This window comes from Squalius cephalus (assembly GCF_949319135.1).
Source record: "Squalius cephalus genome assembly, chromosome: 18".
Classification (NCBI taxonomy): Eukaryota; Metazoa; Chordata; class Actinopteri; order Cypriniformes; family Leuciscidae; genus Squalius; species Squalius cephalus.
In genome coordinates, this window is record NC_137139.1 from 9,590,121 (window position 1) to 9,611,374 (window position 21,254).

General features: G+C 37.8%; 1 protein-coding gene across 5 annotated transcripts in view; it reads right to left on the reverse strand.

Moving 5' to 3' along the window:
• The window catches only part of LOC307145422 (cadherin-like protein 26), a 116,625-nt gene that overhangs the window by 43,557 nt on the left and 51,814 nt on the right, over positions 1-21,254 (reverse strand). For all 5 annotated transcript variants that reach the window (XM_079848537.1, XM_079848534.1, XM_079848538.1 and 2 more), the window contains 4 exons: positions 16,708-16,863; positions 16,413-16,560; positions 15,822-15,997; positions 15,613-15,741 (listed from right to left, as the gene is read on the reverse strand). In XM_079848537.1, the coding sequence (XP_079704663.1) occupies positions 15,613-15,741; positions 15,822-15,997; positions 16,413-16,560; positions 16,708-16,863 (609 nt within the window). The remainder of the gene's footprint in view (positions 1-15,612; positions 15,742-15,821; positions 15,998-16,412; positions 16,561-16,707; positions 16,864-21,254) is intronic.

Here is a 21,254-nt window from a genome sequence, read left to right on the forward strand (position 1 = left end):
ATGTGGTATATACTTCAGTGGAATGCCCGGAGCTTGATAGGAAATGGACAGGAATTAAAGCGTTTTGTTAATGATTTTAAAGAAGTTCCAGAATTGATTTGTATTCAGGAGACATGGTTAAAATCTCAGTTAGATTTTGTAATTCCAGGATATGAATGTATTAGATTGGATAGGTCTGATAGATCAGGTGGGGGGTGTGCAACTTTTGTCAAAAATGGGCTGCAGTATAGGAAAGTTGCCATTAAGTCTAAACGGGAGTGCTTGGTTGTGGAAATATGGACTAGCCACAATTCTATCTCTGTGATAAATTATTATAATCCCTGTCAGACTCTAGTAATATCAGATTTTGATGAGATCATGGAAAAGGTAAGGTTTCCTGTTGTTTGGGTTGGAGACTTAAATGCACATAATCCAATATGGGGTAGTGATCATAGGGATAAAAATGGGGAAATAGAGAAAATTTTAGATAAATATGAGCTGGTTGTGTTAAATGATGGAAGGCCAACTAGGTATCAAATTGTGAGAAATACTTGTAGCCATATAGATTTATCAATTGCTTCATCAAACTTAGCTAGAGTAGGTGAATGGGATGTTTTAGATTCCTATACAATAGGTAGTGATCATTTCCCAATTTTATGTAGATTTGTTAGGGAATTGAGAAATGAAGTAGAAGAAATAGTCCCTAGATACAATTTTTCTAAGGCTAGATGGGATAAATTTCAGGAGAAAGCTTTAAGCTTAGTAAGAGGGGTTGAAAATAAGAAATCTGTAGATATCTGGAATACCTCCATTTGTCAAATGTTACACGAGGCTGCTTGTTATTCTATTACGATAAAGCAAAACCCTAAGTCGCAAGTGTTGGTTCCTTGGTGGAATAAAGAGTGTGATAGAGCTGTAAAGAGTAGGAATGTAGCATATAGACGATTAAGGAAATTTCAATAATGCAATAATGATTAATGTAATGGAGTATAAGCGTTTGAGAGCAGTAGCTAGACGAGTTATAAAAGATGAGAAGAGAAATAGTTGGAGGAAGTTTTGTAATACTTTAGGTCCCGAAACTCCAGTAAGGAAGTTGTGGTCAGCTGTACATAGAATGTCAGGGATTTGTAAAAGAAGAGCAATACCAGTGTTATTAAAGGGTGATGTGGAAGCAGTCTCCAATAAGGAAATATATGTGTGTTGATAGCTTTCAAGCAGTGCATAGATCAGGGAATGTGGGGGTTGAGAGGTGTAGGATGAGAGATGAGTTGATGGCAGATAATCAGTGGAAGTTGGGGAGGAGTTTAGAAAATGATAATCCTGTTAATTTGTTTTTTACTATAAAAGAATTGAAGGATGCAATTATGTCTGGAGCAAATACTACCCCGGGGAGAGATAGGGTGTCATATGAGTTAGTTAAACATCTGGATGATATTGTTCTTGATGAAATTTTAGCTTTGTTTAATAAAGTGTGGGAAGAGGGTAATTTGCCCAAGGAATGGAAACATGCGGTTGTGATCCCAGTTTTAAAGCCAGGTAAAGAGGCATCAGACCCTAGTTCATACCGTCCAATAGCGCTTACGGCAGTGCTTTGTAAGATTATGGAGTGGATGGTAACGAATAGATTAGTATATTTTTTAGAAACTAAAAGACTCTTTGTTGATATTCAAAATGGTTTTAGGAATGGAAGTTCTACAATGGATTCAGTTGCAGTTTTGGATCAGGATATAAAAAAGGCATTTAGCAATAAGGAAATAGTAGTTAGTGTTTTCCTGGATATCGAGAAAGCATACGATTCTCTGTGGAAGGAGGGATTAATGGTTAAAATTTTTGATTTAGGAGTTAGAGGAAGAATGTTTAATTGGATAAATCATTTTTTAATTAAAAGAACAATTCAAGTAAAAGTTGGTAGTGTTAGTTCTAAGATTGTAGGAATAGAGAATGGAACTCCACAGGGAAGTGTTATTAGTCCGGTGCTGTTTAATATACTGATCAATGATATCTTTGGTAAAATAGAGAGAGGGTTTGGGCTTTCTTTATTTGCAGACGATGGGGCCATTTGGAAAAGAGAGCGTAATGTAGGATTTGTTTTAAATCAAATACAAAGAATGTTAGTGTTGATAGAGAAATGGGGGAATACGTGGGGATTTAAAATATCAGCATCTAAAACAAAGTATATGATTGTTGGTTTTAAAAGAAAACTTCCTAATATAGGGCTGTATTTATATGGTTCTTCATTGGAGAAGGTGAAGGGGCTTTTACATTTTTGGGGATCTGGTCCGAAGAACGTTTGACTTGGATTGTGCATGTAGGTAAGACTGTGGAGAGGTGTGAAAAAGTTCTGAATGTTATGAGAAGTCTGGCTGGATGTGAATGGGGGGCCAATAGGGAAACGCTATTATTAATATATCAGGCAATGATCAGGTCTATTATTGATTATGAGTCTTTTGTATATGGGTCTGCCTCTAAAACTGTGTTGGATAAGTTAGATGCAGTGCAAACAAGAGCTTTGAGGCTGTGTTGTGGGGCCTTCAGAACTTCCCCAGTTCCAGCGTTGCTTATTGAGATGGGAGAAATGCCCTTATGGCTAAGACATATTAAATTAGGATTACAATATTGGGTAAAACTTAGTGGCTGTAATGATGCAGTCCCAGCAAGGTGTCTGTTGAATGAGGTTGATGGAAATAGGAAATATAATAATTTTTTTGTAAATGAAAATCAATGGGTTAGGAAGATGGGAGTGGAAAAAGGAGATTTTGCAAAGCATACAAGATGGTTACCTATGCCATACTGGGTAATGCCTGAGTTGAAAATTGAGTTTGCTTTTCTCCAGGAGAAAGATAAGATGGAATTGATACCAAAAATAGTTAAATATCTTGATTCAATTAATCCGATCAGTATAATAATTTTTACAGATGGGTCTAGAGATCCAGTTAATGGAAGAGCTGGGTTTGGGGTGTATGTAGAGAAACTAGGAATGAAAATTGGACGACGTATTTCGAATGGTAGCTCTGTTCTTGCTGCTGAGCTAATGGCAATTCTGTGGGCATTATGGTGGATTGAAGAAGCCAGCCCGAGAGAAGCTCTTATCTGTTCTGACTCTGCAGCAGCCCTGGAAACTTTAAGAGCAGGAAAATCTGAAGCTCGCCCTGATATTGTAAATGACATATTAAGTGTTTTCTTTAGAGTTGGGTTTGCTTGCAATATCACTTTCTGTTGGGTGCCTGGGCATGCTGGGGTGTAAGGGAATGAGCAAGCAGACTACATAGCAAAAGAGAGCCTAGGAAGAGAAATATATATTTATATACCCTTGGGGAGGGTGGAACTGAGGGAAAGGGTTAAAGAATGCTTAATTAAAGAATGGCAGAATGGATGGGAAAAGGAAATCAAGGGTAGACACTATTTTTCTATTCAACCAAAAGTTAGTAAAAAAATGTTTTTGTACCTTTCCGTCCCGTAGGGATCTTAAATCTTAAATTGTGCAGATTGAGGTTGGGGCATTGTGGGTTAAATTATTTTTTGCATATTATAGGAAAGCACATTTCTGGTCTATGTGAATGTGGGAATATGGAAACAATAGGACATGTTTTTTTAGAATGCAGGAAGTATAATGTAGAAAGGAGAACACTTTTTTGTAAATTGGCAGAACTTGGACTTAAAGTCTTTTCTGTTACTTCTTTATTTGGACACAGTGACAAGCATAAACAGATCTCTGAAGCAGTCATCCAGTTCTTGCATGAGACAGGACTGTATTTAAGAATTTAGTTTAAGTTGACCTGTGGAGGGCAGTAATACACCCAGTAGCGTCTACACTGCCGGAAAGAGAAGAAGAAGAAGAAGAAGAAGAAGAAGAAGAAGAAGAAGAGTAGAGAGGGACATTGGATTCTGTTTACAGACCTGCTGCGGTTTAGTTAGCAACTAGTAAACGCGTTATAATCGATCTGTGATATCGTCGGAGTCATGATTTATTTATAGGCAGTTTATATGGTCGGAGTGGTGGCTAGCTTGTGGAGTTTGACAAAAGTGCTTCCAATGTGTTTAGATGCTAGCCCTTTCCCTAGGTTGGATCGTTTGGTATCTAGCTTGGTTTTGTGACTCAATTTCAATGAATGCCGAGTGTGTCAGTCTCAGTTTTGTTGAACGCTATAAAGCCTAATGTTACACGTTAACTTATATGTGCGCGTAAGTGAATATGTACATGTTTTGTGTATGTGACAACATTACATCCAGCCCTTTGCTTAGTAGACTTGCTAGCATGATAACAGTTAACATACTTCTCTGTCCTCTGCCTGACGTGAGCGTTTCAGCGCCCTGTCTCTACGGTAGATAGCATCGGTGGTGTTAGCACTTGCCGTTGGTCTATCTGTCTGCCCTGTACTATAGCCTGAAAAGTTGAACAGTGACGGAATGGCCTCAGGTTTTAGTCTGTTGATCTTAACCCTCACCAGTGAACCTGTTGTAGGGCCCTATAATTTCCACGATCACGGAATCGCGGACGGAATCGCGGAATTGGCAAATTATCGCGGAATCTAATGTCAACACGGAATTTCGCGGAATTTTACATATTTGGAATAAAATTCTGTTTTTGTGTGGGAGAAAAACGTAAGTCTGAGGAAAATCGCATATTACTGAAAGAACGAGCAGAGAGAGAGGCCCGGTCGCGCGCGCGTCTTCAAACTGTCTTGCTCTCTCTCACTCCCTCGCGCTTATTAATCTAAATCAATTGAGAATTGACACAATGGTAAAAGATCGGAAGAACGAAGTTTCACGTGGAGCATTCGGATATTTTTTTCCTGAATTAGGCTACCGCTGGGTGTGAATTGTGCAAAAAAAAACTTTTTACCTTGCCGCCTTCTCTGACAAGCGTTCCGCCCATTCAGCTGACATAAAAACACTTTCAATAAACTAAACAAAACCTATCCAATGATGAAATGTTTTCTGTGTAGACAAATCTTTTGCGATATCCTAAAACTGCCGGGATAATCACACAACGCGTACAAGTCTGCTAATGATACGTCCGATTCGCGAACTAATGACTCCTTTGAACCGATTCGCTTTAATGAATAGTTAAAACAACTGATCTGTCCAACACTGAATCGGTTCGGTGTATAACAAAATCGGTAACACTTTACAATAAGGTTCCATTTATTAAACTCAGTAACTATTAATAAACTGCACTTCTACAGCATTTATTAATCTTTATTAATGTTAATTTCACCATTTAGTAGCCTACATTATTTAAATGAAAAGTTGTATTTGTTAACATTAGTTAGCTTAATGCACTGTGTGAAGTAACATAATAAAAATACAGGGTTAGGGTTAACTAAGATTAACAAAGATTAATAAATACAGTAACAAATGTATTGCTCGTGGTTCATGTTAGTTAGCCTAATACATTCACTAATGTAAACAAACCAAACCATATTTAACACCTCTTAAAATGAGAATTTTGTTTGTTACCTCGATAAATTTAGGGTCATTCCTATTTTATTTGTGTACATTTTAATCATTAACATTAAAACACTCTTTTTACGACAAAAATAACAGTAAAGGGTAAAAAAAAAACTGAATTCCCAAAAATTAAAACGGAAAAAACGGAATTTGCAAAAATTAAAACGGAAAAAACGGAATTTGGGAAAAAATAAAACGGAATTTGGGAAAAAATAAAACGGATTTTATAGGGCCCTACTGTTGTATCGAAAGTACATCTCTCTAAATAGTCTGTCGCTAGAAAATGCTCACTACAGACTCGAAATCCAGGGGCTGTCGGAGGGTTAGCCAGTTTTAAGGCAGCTAGCCATAACTTGAGGACTGGTTTCCTTGTCAAAGGTAGCCTGTGAAAATGTATCGTAACCCCAGCTGCCTTAGCCCTATACAATTCATTGCTACAGCCAGGGGCAATACAGTATGAGCCCCCCCCTAGACCTTTTGGTTTCTGTTTCCTCAGCCATGTCAGCTAGCTTCAGACTATTTACATGCTATGGCTGCTCTGCTTGTGTTGCTTAGCAACAGAGTAGCTTACCATGCCAGTGATGTAGCTGAATGTTGAAATCCAACATGGCGGCGCCCGTGTAACAATAACAACATTTTCAACGTACCATTTTATCCCTTTTAACAAATTCTGCCATTTTAATAATTGTACCAATGAGAATAAATAAAATACATCTGTTATATCACCTTTACTCAAAATTTTAGTTCAGTTCATCTTTAAGGTGAGACACGGCAGGCAAAAGCATTGTTTTGTTTTTCACTGGTCAATTGAGATTTTGGGATATTTGTCTTCAATAACATGTCTTCTTTCAGACTTGTCGCGAAAAAGAGTCTGAAATACACATTTAGGTCTTTATTTTACTACACTTTGTCTGTTTGCGTCTGTAGATTTCTTATAAATTCAACAAAAGTTGGCGTTCTAAATCATCCCACTAGCCTGACTTCGTCATACTCATATTCTAGTCAGAATGTGAGTCTGAGACTGCTCCACAGAGATTTGATTATAGGGCGTGTCTCAACCAAACCAGGGGGAAAAAAAAACTCTGCACTCAATTGGATAGACCTACAACCAATCAGAGCAATGGAGTAAATGACGCATGTTCTTCATTCATATTTTCAACCAATAAAATGTCGCGGCTTTCTGTTCCTCTTTTAAAATGAATGCGCTGTGGATATCTTCTATAACAGACGCGATGGCGGAATCTACACATGATGTTTCATAAACAAAGTTCGGGAGGAGCACGTACAAATAATCAATCCAATATCAACTTGTCATCAAACAATACCACACTCCTTGACAGTTTTTCAGCATCCCTCCACCACTCCGAATCCTCACTCTTGTCTTGTTCTCTCACAACCAGGAATATGGGGGGGGGGGGGGGGGGGGGGGGGGGGGGAGTATGGCTACCGAGCCCACAGCCCTCTCCTCGGACAGCACGTCATATACGCATTTATTCTATCTGACTTATTTGTGTGAACTCGTGAAATCTCATATACGCATTTATTCTATCTGACTTATTTGTAAGTGTGAACTCGTGAAATCTCAATTCTCCAGCTGCAGTCGTCTTTGTTGTAAACTAATTCAACCCAACCGCTCTTTGGTGATGTGGGTGATTACGTAACCGCAGATCATCTGTCCATCATCGATTAAAGCCCGCCCTGGGAATTTGATTGGCTCGGCCTTTTGGGAGCCGAGCATAATTACTCCTCAACGGATCGAGTCCAGACCGAACTTCCCGACCAAAAAATGTTGTGGGCGGGGTTCGGGCTGGCACCCAGGCTATCATCCCACTGCTCCGCGATTGCTGGAGCACCCTGCACCCTGTCATCACATACACCGTCATTTTTTTCCCATCTAATATGTGAACACAATGAACAAATTATTTTGAACCTGGCTTTATCCAATACTCAGATTTAGTTTTATATGCAAATAAGCGCATATTTAATTAGATAATGCATAATTTGCATATTTAAACATTAAATTACAGAAAACTTGTAATACATTTTTTTCTCATCTTAATGTAGACAATCAACTGGGAAAGTTTCATGGTGATATCTGCTAGTTAAAATTTTTATCCTATTCACCTGTAGTGTCTCGCCTTAAGGGACATTTTACTTATTTTTCGCATAAATATGCTTGTAACCAATTGCTTTAATATATAATTGTACTTGTAATCACTTATCTATCATGCAAATATATTAATTAGAATATTACATGGCCCAAACATGTATCAGGCACCAGTATTCCTGGTCTAGGAGGAATACAAAGGAGTAATGGTCATTTAAGGGTCCTGACGGCCGCCATTTTGAAAATGGGGCCTTTCTTGGAGTCAAACTTTGGTAAACTTTTAGTATGTTTTTAAGTACATCTGATACTACTGTAAACCACTGAGAAACCTTTTGTTAGAATTTTTTTGGGGTCAAGCCATATTTGCAGCTGACTATTTTGAAAGTCGCTGCCTTCAAATAACAAGTGTATCGATTACATACATCTGATGCTTCAGAACATTCATAAAGACGCTTTTTTGTGTTCAGAATTTACAAAATATATACAATGAGCTAGTGCATCATGACCTTATCCTGAATTACTACGTTAAGCCTGCAATAAGCGTTTATACTCGGACTATACTTTAGACTGGTGGATCGCAGCCGCTGCGGAGTAGCCCAGTGCCTGTGTGACTCGTCTTAGACATAAATAGAGAGAAGTAGCTCCGGCAACAATGTTCTTCCGCAAGACGCATGCAGTTCTGTTTATTAACTGCTAGAGCGCTGATTTATCCAGTAATGAAACAAGTAAATTCTTTATGAATCAATCATTCAAAACGATTTTAAAAATAATCTGTTTTACACACATCTTACATGGGTGTTCAAGCATATTCTACCCCTTCTGAGAGGGTATTCTCCACTGCTGGAGATCATACAATAAGATAGGAGAGGTCCCAAATTATTCTAGAGAATGCAGAAATTTTTATTTTCCTTCAGAAAAACTAATCATTTTTTGCAAAAATTGCTTAACGATATGTTGAATTTGTTGACATTACCAGTCTGTTAAACATTTGCCAAGTATAAGAAATAAACACAAAAAGGATTGTGGATTTTTCCCTTACTACTATTTTTTATTAGTTGTTTTAATGTTTTTATTGAATGGGAATTGGAACCGGAACCGGAATCGTTTGGCGGAACCGGAACTGGAACCGGAACATTTCTTACGATTCCCAACCCTACTTATATCTGTGGTAGTGGTCATGACCTCTGTCTAAAGAAAGCGTTACTTTAATTCAAGTGTATACAACCAAGGGGGCTATACAAAAATATATTTGATTGTGTAAGCGTGAATGCGACCGTCTAGGTATTAGCCAATTACCTTTGTTTAGTGACTCGAAGTTGGTGATCGCGTTATAAACGGCCGGCGTGAGAACCTCAAAGCAACATAGTTTCCTAATCTGAATGGGTAAAATATAAAGTAAAGAGTTAAATAGAACAATCAAATATATTGGTAAACTATTATAAAAATGACCAATAACAAATTGGCATTCTAACCTAAATTTGAGGTTGTGATAAAATGGAGATAAAAGCTTAATTGGAATCGAATTACTTTGCCACGCGGAAAAGACAGTAACACACAGTAAACCTTCACCTGCTTATCGGAAACTGTCATTGGACCGATTGGGCAGGCCTTACAGGCATCATGAAAGTGGTTTGGCTTTTAGCAGTGTTCATCTTAGATTAGCAGTGTTCAGCTTAGGGGATAGTCAGGTATGTTTCAGTTTAGTTTGTGCCAACCCTGGGTTTTAGGATCCATGCAAGTGGTTCAGATTTTAGCGGTGTTCATTGCAACAGTAACTTACGCTCCACGTCAAAGGATATGTTCTGGGTAAGAGATCTCAAAACTGGACCAATCAGCTGTGAGCAAAGTGACTGTCACGTTGTGGGTTTTGTTTCTTGTTCCTTGTTCTTGTCTGTGATGTGATCCCTTGTTCTAATCATGTGATCCTGCCATGTGTTCCCTTGTCTGTTGTGTCATGTTGTCATTGGGTCATTGTTTAATTGTTCACAGGTGTCCCTTGTCTTGTCTTTAGTCTTTTGTGTATTTAGCCCTCATGTTTGCCCTGTGTTTTTGTCGAGTACTGAATGTTTCCAGTTTTATGCCTCGTCATTAATCCACTGGAGGCAAGTTGAAGTGAACCCAAATGCAACTTTAATTCCAAAACATAATCAAACATAAAACAAAGGCATGAAACTGGAAACATTCACAACGTGACAGTACAGAAGAGGATTAGGGCCAAGCAATAATAAAAAAATAAAACCATCTTGAGATTAAAGTCATTATAATGCGAGATTAAACTCGTTAAATTACGAGAAAAAAAGTCGAAATACAATCTTGAGAATAAACTCATTAAATATCGAGAATAAAGTCGTTGTGTTTCGAGAAAAAACTCGTTAAATTTCGAGAAAAAAACTCGAAATTCAATCTTGAGAATAAACTCATTACATTTCGAGAATAAAGTCGTTGTGTTTCGAGAAAAAAAACCTCGTTAAATTCCGAGAAAAAAAGTCGAAATAATCGTGAGAATAAATTTCGAGAGTAAAGTCGTTGCGTTTCGAGAATGAAATGTAGAGAATAACGCATTCGATCAGTGTTCATTGCATAGCCTACTGATAGAGGACATGGCAGAGTTGGATCACTTAGTCAAGCTATATTTTAGACTTTCTTTCAGTAACAAAGCCGTCTAGGTCGGCTAGAGGAGGAGCTGTACTATCATGGAATAATGTCCACTTTAATGCACCCTATAGGCAGGTGAGAAACAGCGCCATGAATTATGCAGAAAATGCAAGACTGCTCTTTGTGCATTGTGTAATGTGTCAAGTTCAAAGCTTCATAAAACAATAATTCCACAGTAAAAACTGCTTAAAATTTGGATTTCGTTAGACAACAGCTCTTCTATAATGGGATAATGTCCACTTTAACGCACCCTCTGATGCGGCCTAGAAAATGCACAACTAGTAGGAATGATGGCGCAATAAGGCGACTCTGAATTTGTTTGTCCCATTTACCCCTTAAACTCTTTGAGTAATTTTGGAATTCCGAATGAAATTGGACATACCCAAATCTGATGGCTCCCCTTACCCACATACAGTGAAGTAAATGCAAAATATTGGTGTCATTTTATAGGAAACCATTTAAACAAACAAAATCAAGTGTCAAATGTAATAAAAACTATTGTATGTGTTTAAAATATCAAAAGAAACACAAAAAAGTAGGCGCTTTTGTGTGTTTTTTTCATTGAATCTTTCTTTGAAAGTGTATAACTGTGGTATTGTGTGCAACAGCTACCTATTATAAGTTCCATTTGATTCCACTAGATGTCGCCAAACACTGAAAAAAATATTATGTGTCTAACATTTTGTGAATGAGTGCGAGAGTGAGCACTGTAATGCGTGCACGACTCTAAATGCGTCCAAACTGCGCGCCGCAGAATATAGGTAAAATTGCGCGCTGAATATCTCAGACTCTGGTTGGTTTAGAGGAAAGGTGTGTTCACGACATGTTCACGTAATGGTGAGATCATTAGCTTTCCAATGATGCGTAGTTCGTCATCATCCGTCGGCGATAACATATCATGTGGACATATCATGTGGATCGACTGCCATTTTCATAAGGATCGACTTATTTCCTGCATTACTGGACTAAATGAGACATAACGATGGATTATTTCTCAAGCGAAACTCACATAAAGGTGAAAATGGACTCATTTTGAAGAAAACAGTCTAAGGTGAAAGTCTATGTATCTTTTTGACTACTTTTAGCTCAGACATGCTGTAATTGGAGATGAAATGCAACGTTTCTCCTAGTTTGTTTACAAAGATCAAAGATGTACTTCGCGACTCATTCTGCAATCATTTGATCTGTTGTATTATGTCAACTAAATAAACGATATAGCAAAAATCCTGAGAAAGAAAGCTTTTGTTTGATATATGACTTGCCTTTGTTCATCAAATTTGACCAATGCCATCAATATTCAAATTCATAATCACACTTATTTTTGATCGCTATTTCGGTTGCGGGTGGAGGAATTTAAACATTTAAATGATGCGATATGTAAAATGAATGAAAAAATGATGGTTTTGTGTGAAAATTAGAGGGTCTAAGCTTTGTAATGATATCACATATGACTGTTAATGTTTCATCAGGACCTTTAAATATTAAAGGACGATCGTAATAACGATCTTAATAACGCAATTCCAACCCGGTACCGGGTTTACGGGCTTAACAGGTTAAAACTTTAAAGGGGACATATCATGCTAAATGCACTTTTTTAGCCCTTAAATGCATTTTGTTGTATATTTGGAGTGTTTAGAAGTACAGAAAAGATGAAATTATTCTCTTCAGGTGCTTCGTTGATATCTTTATATTCTGTTTTGGTCATATTTTTCAACCTGTTCCTATTTTTCTGTTATCTATGACGTTTTTTGAACTATTACGTCACAGTATTTGCAGCGGAACTGCCAAATAAGGACATTGACTTCCGGCCCAACACTTCGAGCAATCCGCCATTATTATTTCTCGCTGCAATTTTGTAGTCCAAGCTAAAGGATGCAGAAGTTACGAGAGGGTAAGTTAAAATGTTCGGTTGTTGGATGTAGTAACCCACACGCTTTATTACACCGTCTAATGTAGATGAACTGCCGCGCTTGTGGCGCATGTTTGACTAAAAGAACGAGCAGAGAGAGAGAGACCCGGTCTCGCGCGCGCTCACTCTCTCTCTTCAGAGAGGCGAAAGTGTAAACAAGACATCACCGTCTCCAAACTAGACGCTGTCTTGCTCTCTCTCCCTCGCACATACCAGAGACAATTTATATATATGAGACATGCCACTTCCTCAATCCTCAATAGAACTATATAAGGAAAACCCGTAACGGCAAAGATGGCGGTTGTATGAACATGTCCCGCCCCTCCCGCTGGAAAGCCAATCATCTGCTTTTAACAGTCAAGCCGCGAAACATTTAAACCTATCGTCTGGTTCCACTGACGCATGCGCACAGTTGATGTTTTGCGACAGCGGAAACGATTTGGGGACAGCGAGTTGTTGTGTGTGCAAGATCAGTGACAGGGCGCATATTTAACTGAAAGAACCATATGGAAAGGACAAGCAGAGAGGGAGAGCCCCGGTCGCGCGCGCGCTCTCTCTCTCTCTCTCTCTCTCTCTCTCTTTCCAAAGCCAGGCGAAAGTGTAAACAAGACTTCACCGTCTCCAAATTAAACGCTGTCTTGCTCTCTCTCCCGCACGCATATTAATCAAAATAAAACGACATGATGGTAAAAGGTCGGAAGACCAAAGTTTCATGTTGGAGCATTCGGAGATTTTTTTTCCCCTGAATTACCGCTGGGTGTGAATTGTGCTAAAATACGTTGCCTTATCTTCTCTGAAATGCATTCCGCACATTCAGCTGACATAAAATTACTCTCTAAATAAACGAAAAAACCTATCCAGTGATGTAATGTTTTCTGTGTTGACACTAACCTTGTGGGATGTCCATGTCCTAACTGCTGGGATAATCACACAACCGTATGACACGTCCAATTCGCGAACTAATGATTCATTTGAATCGATTCATTTTAATGAATAGTTAAAACAACTGATCTATACAATACATTGTTATTACTGATAAAGTGCAAACCTGCTTATATTTAAATAAAGGAGAACAATATTGAAATTGAATATGCACAACACCGACATTCTGGATAGAGACGTATGAAGTTGGTGTCGTGAACCCTTGCGCATGCGTAGTAAAAGTATAACCTGTGGGGAAAAAGGCGTTTTAAACCTTATTTTGGGGCAAAGTCATCAAACTTTTTCAGCGATTTTTATCATATTTTACTGCTGTTTCTATACATGCAGTTTTTATGTCCCAGTGACCAGTGAAAGTGCAGTTCTGACTCTCTGCCCATTCATTTAGATAGGAGCCTGGTCTTGTTAGTCCGAAATAGCTGCCCGGAGGCGTTGCCAAGATGGCGGCCGAGTGGCACGACTTGCCTAAAAGGACTTTGCACATACTAATCAAAATAAATCGACACGGTGGTAAAAGTTCGGAAGACCAAAGTTTCATGTGTAACAGTTAAATACAGTAACACACCATTGCGATACATCCATATGAAGACGTTGTTCTGCAGGTTCGTCGTCTTCATTTTTATCTCGCTCCGGCTCCGACTCTGGCTCGAACATGTAAGGCTGGCTGGACAAGTCTTCCGTTGTTGACATTTTGTTAATAACGTGTGAATAAAAAGTTTATGTGCCGCTAGATAATCCTATCTCTGCTATCAGACTACAAAAATGGCCGAACGGGGTGGAGTTGAACCTCTGCAACCTGGAGAGGGGGCGGGGTATGAAGTGTCTCAATTTTATTTAAAGAGACCGCACCAAAACGAGTTGCTCTCACACGCACACCAGAAAAGGGGTAGAAAGGGGACTTGTGGAGCTATAATAATGAGGAATTCAGACCCAAGCATTGCAGTTCCGCTTTATATAGATTACAAATGTATGATTTATATGTAAAAAGGAACAATTTAAAAGCATGATATGTCTCCTTTAACGGTCCATAAAAAAAAAAAAAAACGGTAGCCTACAGAAATTTGTGCCAATATTTCGGTTTCCACTAGATCAATATATGCTCTATTACTCCCTTTAGTCGGATTTAACGCACCCTTACATATGGCTGAGAAATGCAGAATTTCTTCATTCATTTCTAACAGAGCTTGGTGCGAGCAATGCCATACACACAGGGTGCTAAGCGTCGCGTCATTTAAAGGGGAGGTCCGTGCGTCAATAAGTAGCCTAACGAATAAGTAACTGGATTCAGCCTCGTATGCAATGAACTCTGATCGAATGCGTTATTCTCTACATTTAATTTTGACTTTTTTTCTCGAAACACAACGATTTTATTCTCGAAATTTAATGAGTTTATTCTCACGATTATTTCGACTTTTTTCTCGAAATTGAATGAGTTTTTTTCTCGAAACACAACAACTTTGTTCTCGAAATTTAATGAGTTTATTCTCAAGATTGTATTACGAGTTTTTTCTCGAAACAGTGACTTTATTCTCGAAATGTAATGAGTTTATTCTCAAGATTGTATTTCGACTTTTTCTCGAAATTTAACAAGTTTTTTTCTCGAAACACAACGACTTTATTCTCGATATTTAATGAGTTTATTCTCAAGATTGTATTTCGACTTTTTTTCTAGAAATTTTACGAGTTTAATCTCGCATTATAATGACTTTAATCTCGAGATGGTTTTATTTTTTTATTATTGCTTGGCCCTAATACTCTTCCTTATGACAGTGACACATTCATGACACATAAATTACTCCCCCAGTTTCTCTCGATCCAAATTAAAGGTCACTACAGAGTAAAATATTTTTTCTTTTAGTGATGATTATTCAATTATTTATATGATTTAAAAATGATTTATATAATTATCATATCCATAATCCATTACACATTAGCAATTTTAGTTTAACAATTATTGTTAAGCATTTAGTTTTAATGAATATAAATATATAGCTACTGACAATATATAAAATAAGATTTGGAACCAATAGATAAAGCTTTAAAAATGACTACATGTGTGCTGTTCGAGTCTCTGCATACCTATAGTTATTATCAACTATATAAACTAACTTCACAACTTTCACTTGCACTGATATAACAACATATTTTCTTCTTGCTGTGTAAATGCATTTATATACTTCATATTCTTCAATCTCTTAATCTTCTGCAGAAGAAAGAATTGAATCGATTAATTGAATTGTGAAATGAACTGTCTTGCGAAAAGTGAATCTGAGATTCACAGCATGTGATTGGCTGTTTGCTACTGATGTCACACTTTCATGTGCATGTGCTCCATGAATCAAGGGCCTGAGTAAACAAAGAAAGTTGATGGCCAGTGTAATAATGGTAACAACAAAGCATGAATGGATTGGTTTGGTTTGGTTTGGTTTTGTCAACTCGAAACTAATCCCGTAACCCTTTGTTACAGAGTTTGTTCAACTACCATCATGGTACGGGCCCCTGGCAACCCTGGCCACAGTGTTTACACTTTTTTTGGCACATCAGTCTACAAAGACTGTTCAGCCTGACTCACCTTGGTAGAATTGAATTCTGGTAGATGGGTGTTGGCATCTTTGATTTCCAGAAAAATAGTTGCAGTTGAAGACATTGCAGGTGTCCCTTGATCCTTCGCTTCAACTAGCACTTTATATGTTTTTACTTTCTAAAATACAAGAGACAGAAGAGATAAGAAATACAGAAAAATGCTCAAAACATGTATTTGCCTTTCCATTAGTTACTGACATCATAGTCAAAGCATCCTGTGAAGGTGAGCTGTTTGATTTTAGTGGTCCCAGGTAGGTCCTTCAGTGAAATTTTTGGCAATGCAGGTTCTTGTGTCATCACCCTCATGGTGAACTGGGAATTAGGAGTATCCACCTGATCATTGTCATGAGCTTGTAATGTTGCTTGCAGAATGCCTGTTCAAACAAGGATGATTAAAAAAGAGAACATACTGTATCTATGCTTGGCATTTAATGGTAACAACATCACTAGAGTAAACATCCAATTTCTTTACAGCTGAAGTGTGTAATTTCTGTGCTGCCAAATGGAATTCATGTTTTCAAACAGATTTCCAGCTACCCCCCCACCCCCATCTGCCATTGGTCAGCAAAATAGTTAATTCCTCCCCCAAAATCACGCCGTTGGTTTAATCAGTGTTATTGCATTGAGCTGGTCTGGATGCTCAAATAAATAGAGCAATGTTCTGTCAATGTTTACACTTTTCAGGAGAAGTCACTTTACAAATGGCTAACTTATAATAGTTTCTTTATAGAAAGCATTTTAACAGAAAAAAAAAATATGCATATATGCAGTAATACGTGTTCTCTGAACCTTCAGGAGTGTTCTCGGGAACTGATACACGGATAGTGTCCGGCGAGAACACAGGTCTGTTGTCATTCACGTCCTTTATGTCCACGTTGAATGACAGTGTATTGTCCACTTTTTTGCCAGTCTGCCTGTCCAGCATGTCAAAGTCCACCTACAAAAGAAGCAAAATGCCACTCTGAACTACATCAACATAAATTAAATCAGTCCATTCTTTGAATTCCGTTGTATTATTTTGTTAGCATTAGTGTCATATCAAATCCCGCCTTGAAATCTTGCTTTGCCACAGGTGAGATCTTACATGGAAGATGGGATTCAATTCCCGGTCGATGGCCCGGTGTACGAATACAACCCCAGTGTCTTCGTTAATGGAAAACAAACCAAATGGTTCTCTTGTCACCCCGTCTCCTTGGAGGCGGAACTTGACAGTGCTGTCCGCCTTTTTGTCATTGAACATCTAGCATCAATTTAAAAAAGACACAAATTAGATTCATGTACCATTTATGATTATATATTTGTTCACTTTTTAGCCAAAACATGCATTATTCAAAATAAATCCATTTTGATAATCAAGCCTATTTAAACAAACCGAATAGAGGACTTAGAGGACCAGTCTGTAATATTGACAGCTAGCAGTTGAAATGGGTACTGCGGTCCACATTCAAAATATGAATTCTAGCTTTTCCCTCCTTAGACTTGACGCTCACATGGGTTGCCAGATTGAGGAGATTGACACGTTTATTTGCTGTCTTCCTTGGCTACAATACCCTGTGTTTTCCGGCAACAGCCAATGGCGTGTTGAAATACTAATGGATAAATTGGCAGTGGGCGGAGTCACGCAGACTAAAACAAAAACAGATATTCCGACACGGCACATTTCAGAATAACTGGCTGTATCATTGTTAGTCAGAGAAACAAGTATGTGTACTAAGCATGCTTCCTAAATTTCTGCAAACATATTATGGTATTTTTATGCTTTAGTACAGTCAAATACATACAGCACCTTTAAAGATCCTATCAAATCAAAATGGAGTTTTATGCTTTTAGTTCATGTCTGTTAGCTTTAAGGTCATGTATAGTATTAGCTTTAGTCAAGTCAAGTCAAGTGTATTTGTATAGCGCTTTTCACAATACAGATTGGATCAAAGCAGCTTCACAGTATTAAATTAAAATAATACAACAAGGTTTGTTTCTAATGGAATTTATTGATTGATAAAATTAAAATTAAATATCCCCAACTGAGCAAGCCAAAGGCAACAGTGGCAAGGAACCGAAAAACTCCATCAGGTCACCTAATGGAGAAAAAAAAAAACCTTGGGAGAACCCAGGCTCAGTCGGGGGCCAGTTCTCCTCTGGTGTTTATGAACTAGAGACCGGATTTAACTGTAAGATTAAAAATATTATATGAATGTCTGGCTGAAGAGATGCGTCTTTAATCTAGTTTTAAACTGGGAGAGTGAGTCTGAGCAACGAACAGTATCAGGAAGACTATTCCAGAGTTTTGGAGCTAAATGTGAAAATGCTCTCCCTCCTTTGGTGGATCTGGATATCCTAGGTATGACCAAACGGCTCGAATTAAGTGATCTTAAAGAGCGCGATTGATTGTAGGGCGATAGAAGATCCGTTAAATAGACTGGAGCTAAGCCGTTTAGGGCTTTATAAGTGAGTAGCAATACCTTGTAGTTAATACAGGACTTTATAGGTAACCAATGTAGTGATATTAAAATCGGTGTTATATGATCATATTTTCTTGATCTAGTAAGAACTCTAGCGGCTGCATTTTGGACTAACTGTAGCTTGTTTATTGAGGATGCAGGACAACCAGCTAATAAAGCATTACAGTAATCTAGTCTTGAGGTCATGAATGCATGAACTAACTTTTCTGCATCAGAAACTGATAGCATATTACGTAGCTTAGCAATGTTTCTAAGGTGGAAGAAGGCTGTTTTTGTAACATATGAAATATGATTTTCAAAAGACAGGTTGCAATCTAACACCCAGGTCTTTTACTGTAGAGGATAAAGTAACAGGACATCCTACTATGTTAAAGTTGTATTGTGAGAGGTTTTGTGGGCGGTTTTTTTAACCGATAAGTAGTACCTCTGTCTTGTCTGGATTTAATGAAAGAAAATTATGCGTCATCCAATCTTTTACATCTTTAACACACTCTGTCAATTTGGATAATTTAGCGTTTTCATCCGGCCGTGATGAAATATATATTTGAGTGTCATCAGCATAACAATGGAAACTAATTCCATGTTTCCTTATAATATTTCCAAGTGGCAACATATATATTGAGAATAATAGAGGGCCTAACACAGATCTTTGCGGCACTCCATAGTTTACTGGAGTTATGATCGATTTTTCTCCATTTAAATAGACAAAATGATAGCGGCAGGGTGGGAATTATGTAATTTTAGGGGCAAGGCCATTTGGCCTCCACCTTTTCTTTTTTTTTAGGGGCACCAAGGCCATATGACAGGGCACAAAGGCCATTGAGTACAATTCGATGGTTTTCCCATTCAGATTGATACCATAACATCCTAATTTGGAATAAGACATGGATTATGACTTTAAAAAAAAAAAAAAAAAAAAAAAAAAAAATTAATGAGAGAGAGAGAGCGCCATTACATCCAGAAGGTATACACCCTCACACAACAATAGAAACAACATAAATGCCAATAAATGCATTCAGAAACACCACAAATGCCAATAAAAGCATTCAAAATATTCATTCAGTCCTCTATATCATGTGAGAATGTGAGTGTGAGAGAGAGAACCATTTCATCCAGAAGGTATAAAATAATCGGATAAAAAAAATTTGTGTGTTTTTAAACAACCAAAACAAATAATGCACAACGAAAATGATGTGGCTGTAAAATGATCAAGCATTTGGCTTTTATTTCTCAAAAAAAAAACAAAAAAAAAAACAGAGGTGTTTATTCCAACTCCAACATTTGGTTCCAAACCTAAGCCTATTTATTGTAATTTTTACCCATTTAGTGTTTATAAGTGCCAGTGCCAACAATTATATAACAATACAGTTAAGTCAACTTTATACTGTAAAACATGTATAACATGTAAAACTATACAAACTTAAATAGTAAAGGCCATTTGGCCTTAGTTTTGTCTTCTTAATACAACATTACAAAAAAGGATTGCACCTTCTGCAAATGACCCACCGGAGAACAAAAATAAATTAAATGAATATAAAATATCAAGCCAAACAGGTACACAATGTATACAATTTATATAAAAAAAATAAGTGTAGCTTTGAAAAGGGGAATGTTTTATTGCAAATATGCATTTTGTTAAATAGAAAAAGAACAGCATTTTGTTTTTCACTTAGGCTAGTTGAAGTATATTAGCATGTTTTGTAGTATTATATTTTTTTTGTTAATTGAAAATGTTCTATGCTCAATTACTTTGCTAGCCGATTATGTCTTCCCCAAAAGTACGAGTGGATTTGGAGAAGCAGGCTGGGGAGTTTAATTTTTTGTTGTTTTTTGTGACATAGCCTACAAACAAGGTCTCGCAAAGACTGCAATACAATATTTGTTCCTCCATCACGTCCCGGTGTATGCATGCTGAAATTATTGTTGCGTGGCTACATAAAAGTTTAAGCATATGTGATGCATTGCCGCAATTGGTCTGACTGGTGCGTGAGAGAGACGAGGGTGCGTGTGTGTGTGTGTGTGTGTGTGTGTGTGTGAAGGGATTCTTTTTTTAGGCTATACTCTCTTGCAATTGAACGTGAATACGTTCGTTTACTACTTAAAAACATCAAAGCTAAACATCATATCTAGTCAAACCGCATCACGACATCACTATAAATACAGTATGGGATTAAAATCAGCGAACATCAATGTATAGGCTTAGGCACGGGCGGAAATATTGGCGCTGGGTTAAAAAACAAATGCGAGGGACAGAATCGCGACCTTGTTTCAGCGACGCTGAAAGGAAGCGATCCCAAACTTTAGACATTCTCTGCCGGTTATGGACATCTTTACTCTCCACCATCGCGCCAACTAAATTCAAAATGTATCACGCGCTATGGTGTGCTTCCTGAACATTGAACAACGGTCCGTGTGAAACAATCAGATCCCTGCTCGCTGTAATTCAAAGCAAGCCCACTATGCCGCACTGGCGCTTTATACATGGAACTTTGACCGGGCCAGGGCACACAGGCCACTGTGGCCGTACGATGATTTTCTTTTCACGGGGCATGAAGGCCAAAGTGTAGGGCAACGGCGGCCATGGCCGCTTGGCCGCGGTATAATTCCCACCCTGGATAGCGGTCAGATAAGTATGATCTGAACCAGCTTAATGCTTGTCCTTGAACACCAGTATAATTTTGTAGTCGATCTAAGAGTATTGTGTGATCTATAGTATCGAACGCAGCACTAAGATCAAGTAAAACTAATATTGAGATACAGCCTTGGTCAGAAGCTAAAAGTAAATCATTTGTGATTTTAACAAGCACAGTTTCAGTGCTATGGTGCGGTCTGAATCCAGACTGAAACTTTTCATAGATGTCATTTTCTTGCAAGAAAGAGCCCAGTTGAGCGGACACAACTTTTTCTAGTATTTTAGACATAAATGGAAGATTTGAAATTGGTCTATAATTTGCTAGGTTATTATGATCTAATTGTGGTTTCTTAATGAGTGGTTTTATAACTGCCAATTTAAATGTTCTTGGAACATGACCTAAAGATAAAGATGAGTTAATAATATTGAGGAGAGGCTCTTCCACTATAGGTAACACTTCTTTCAGTAGTTTAGTTGGTATAGGATCTAATAAACATGTTGTTTTTTAAGAGGAAGTGATAAGTTTATTTAACTCTTTTT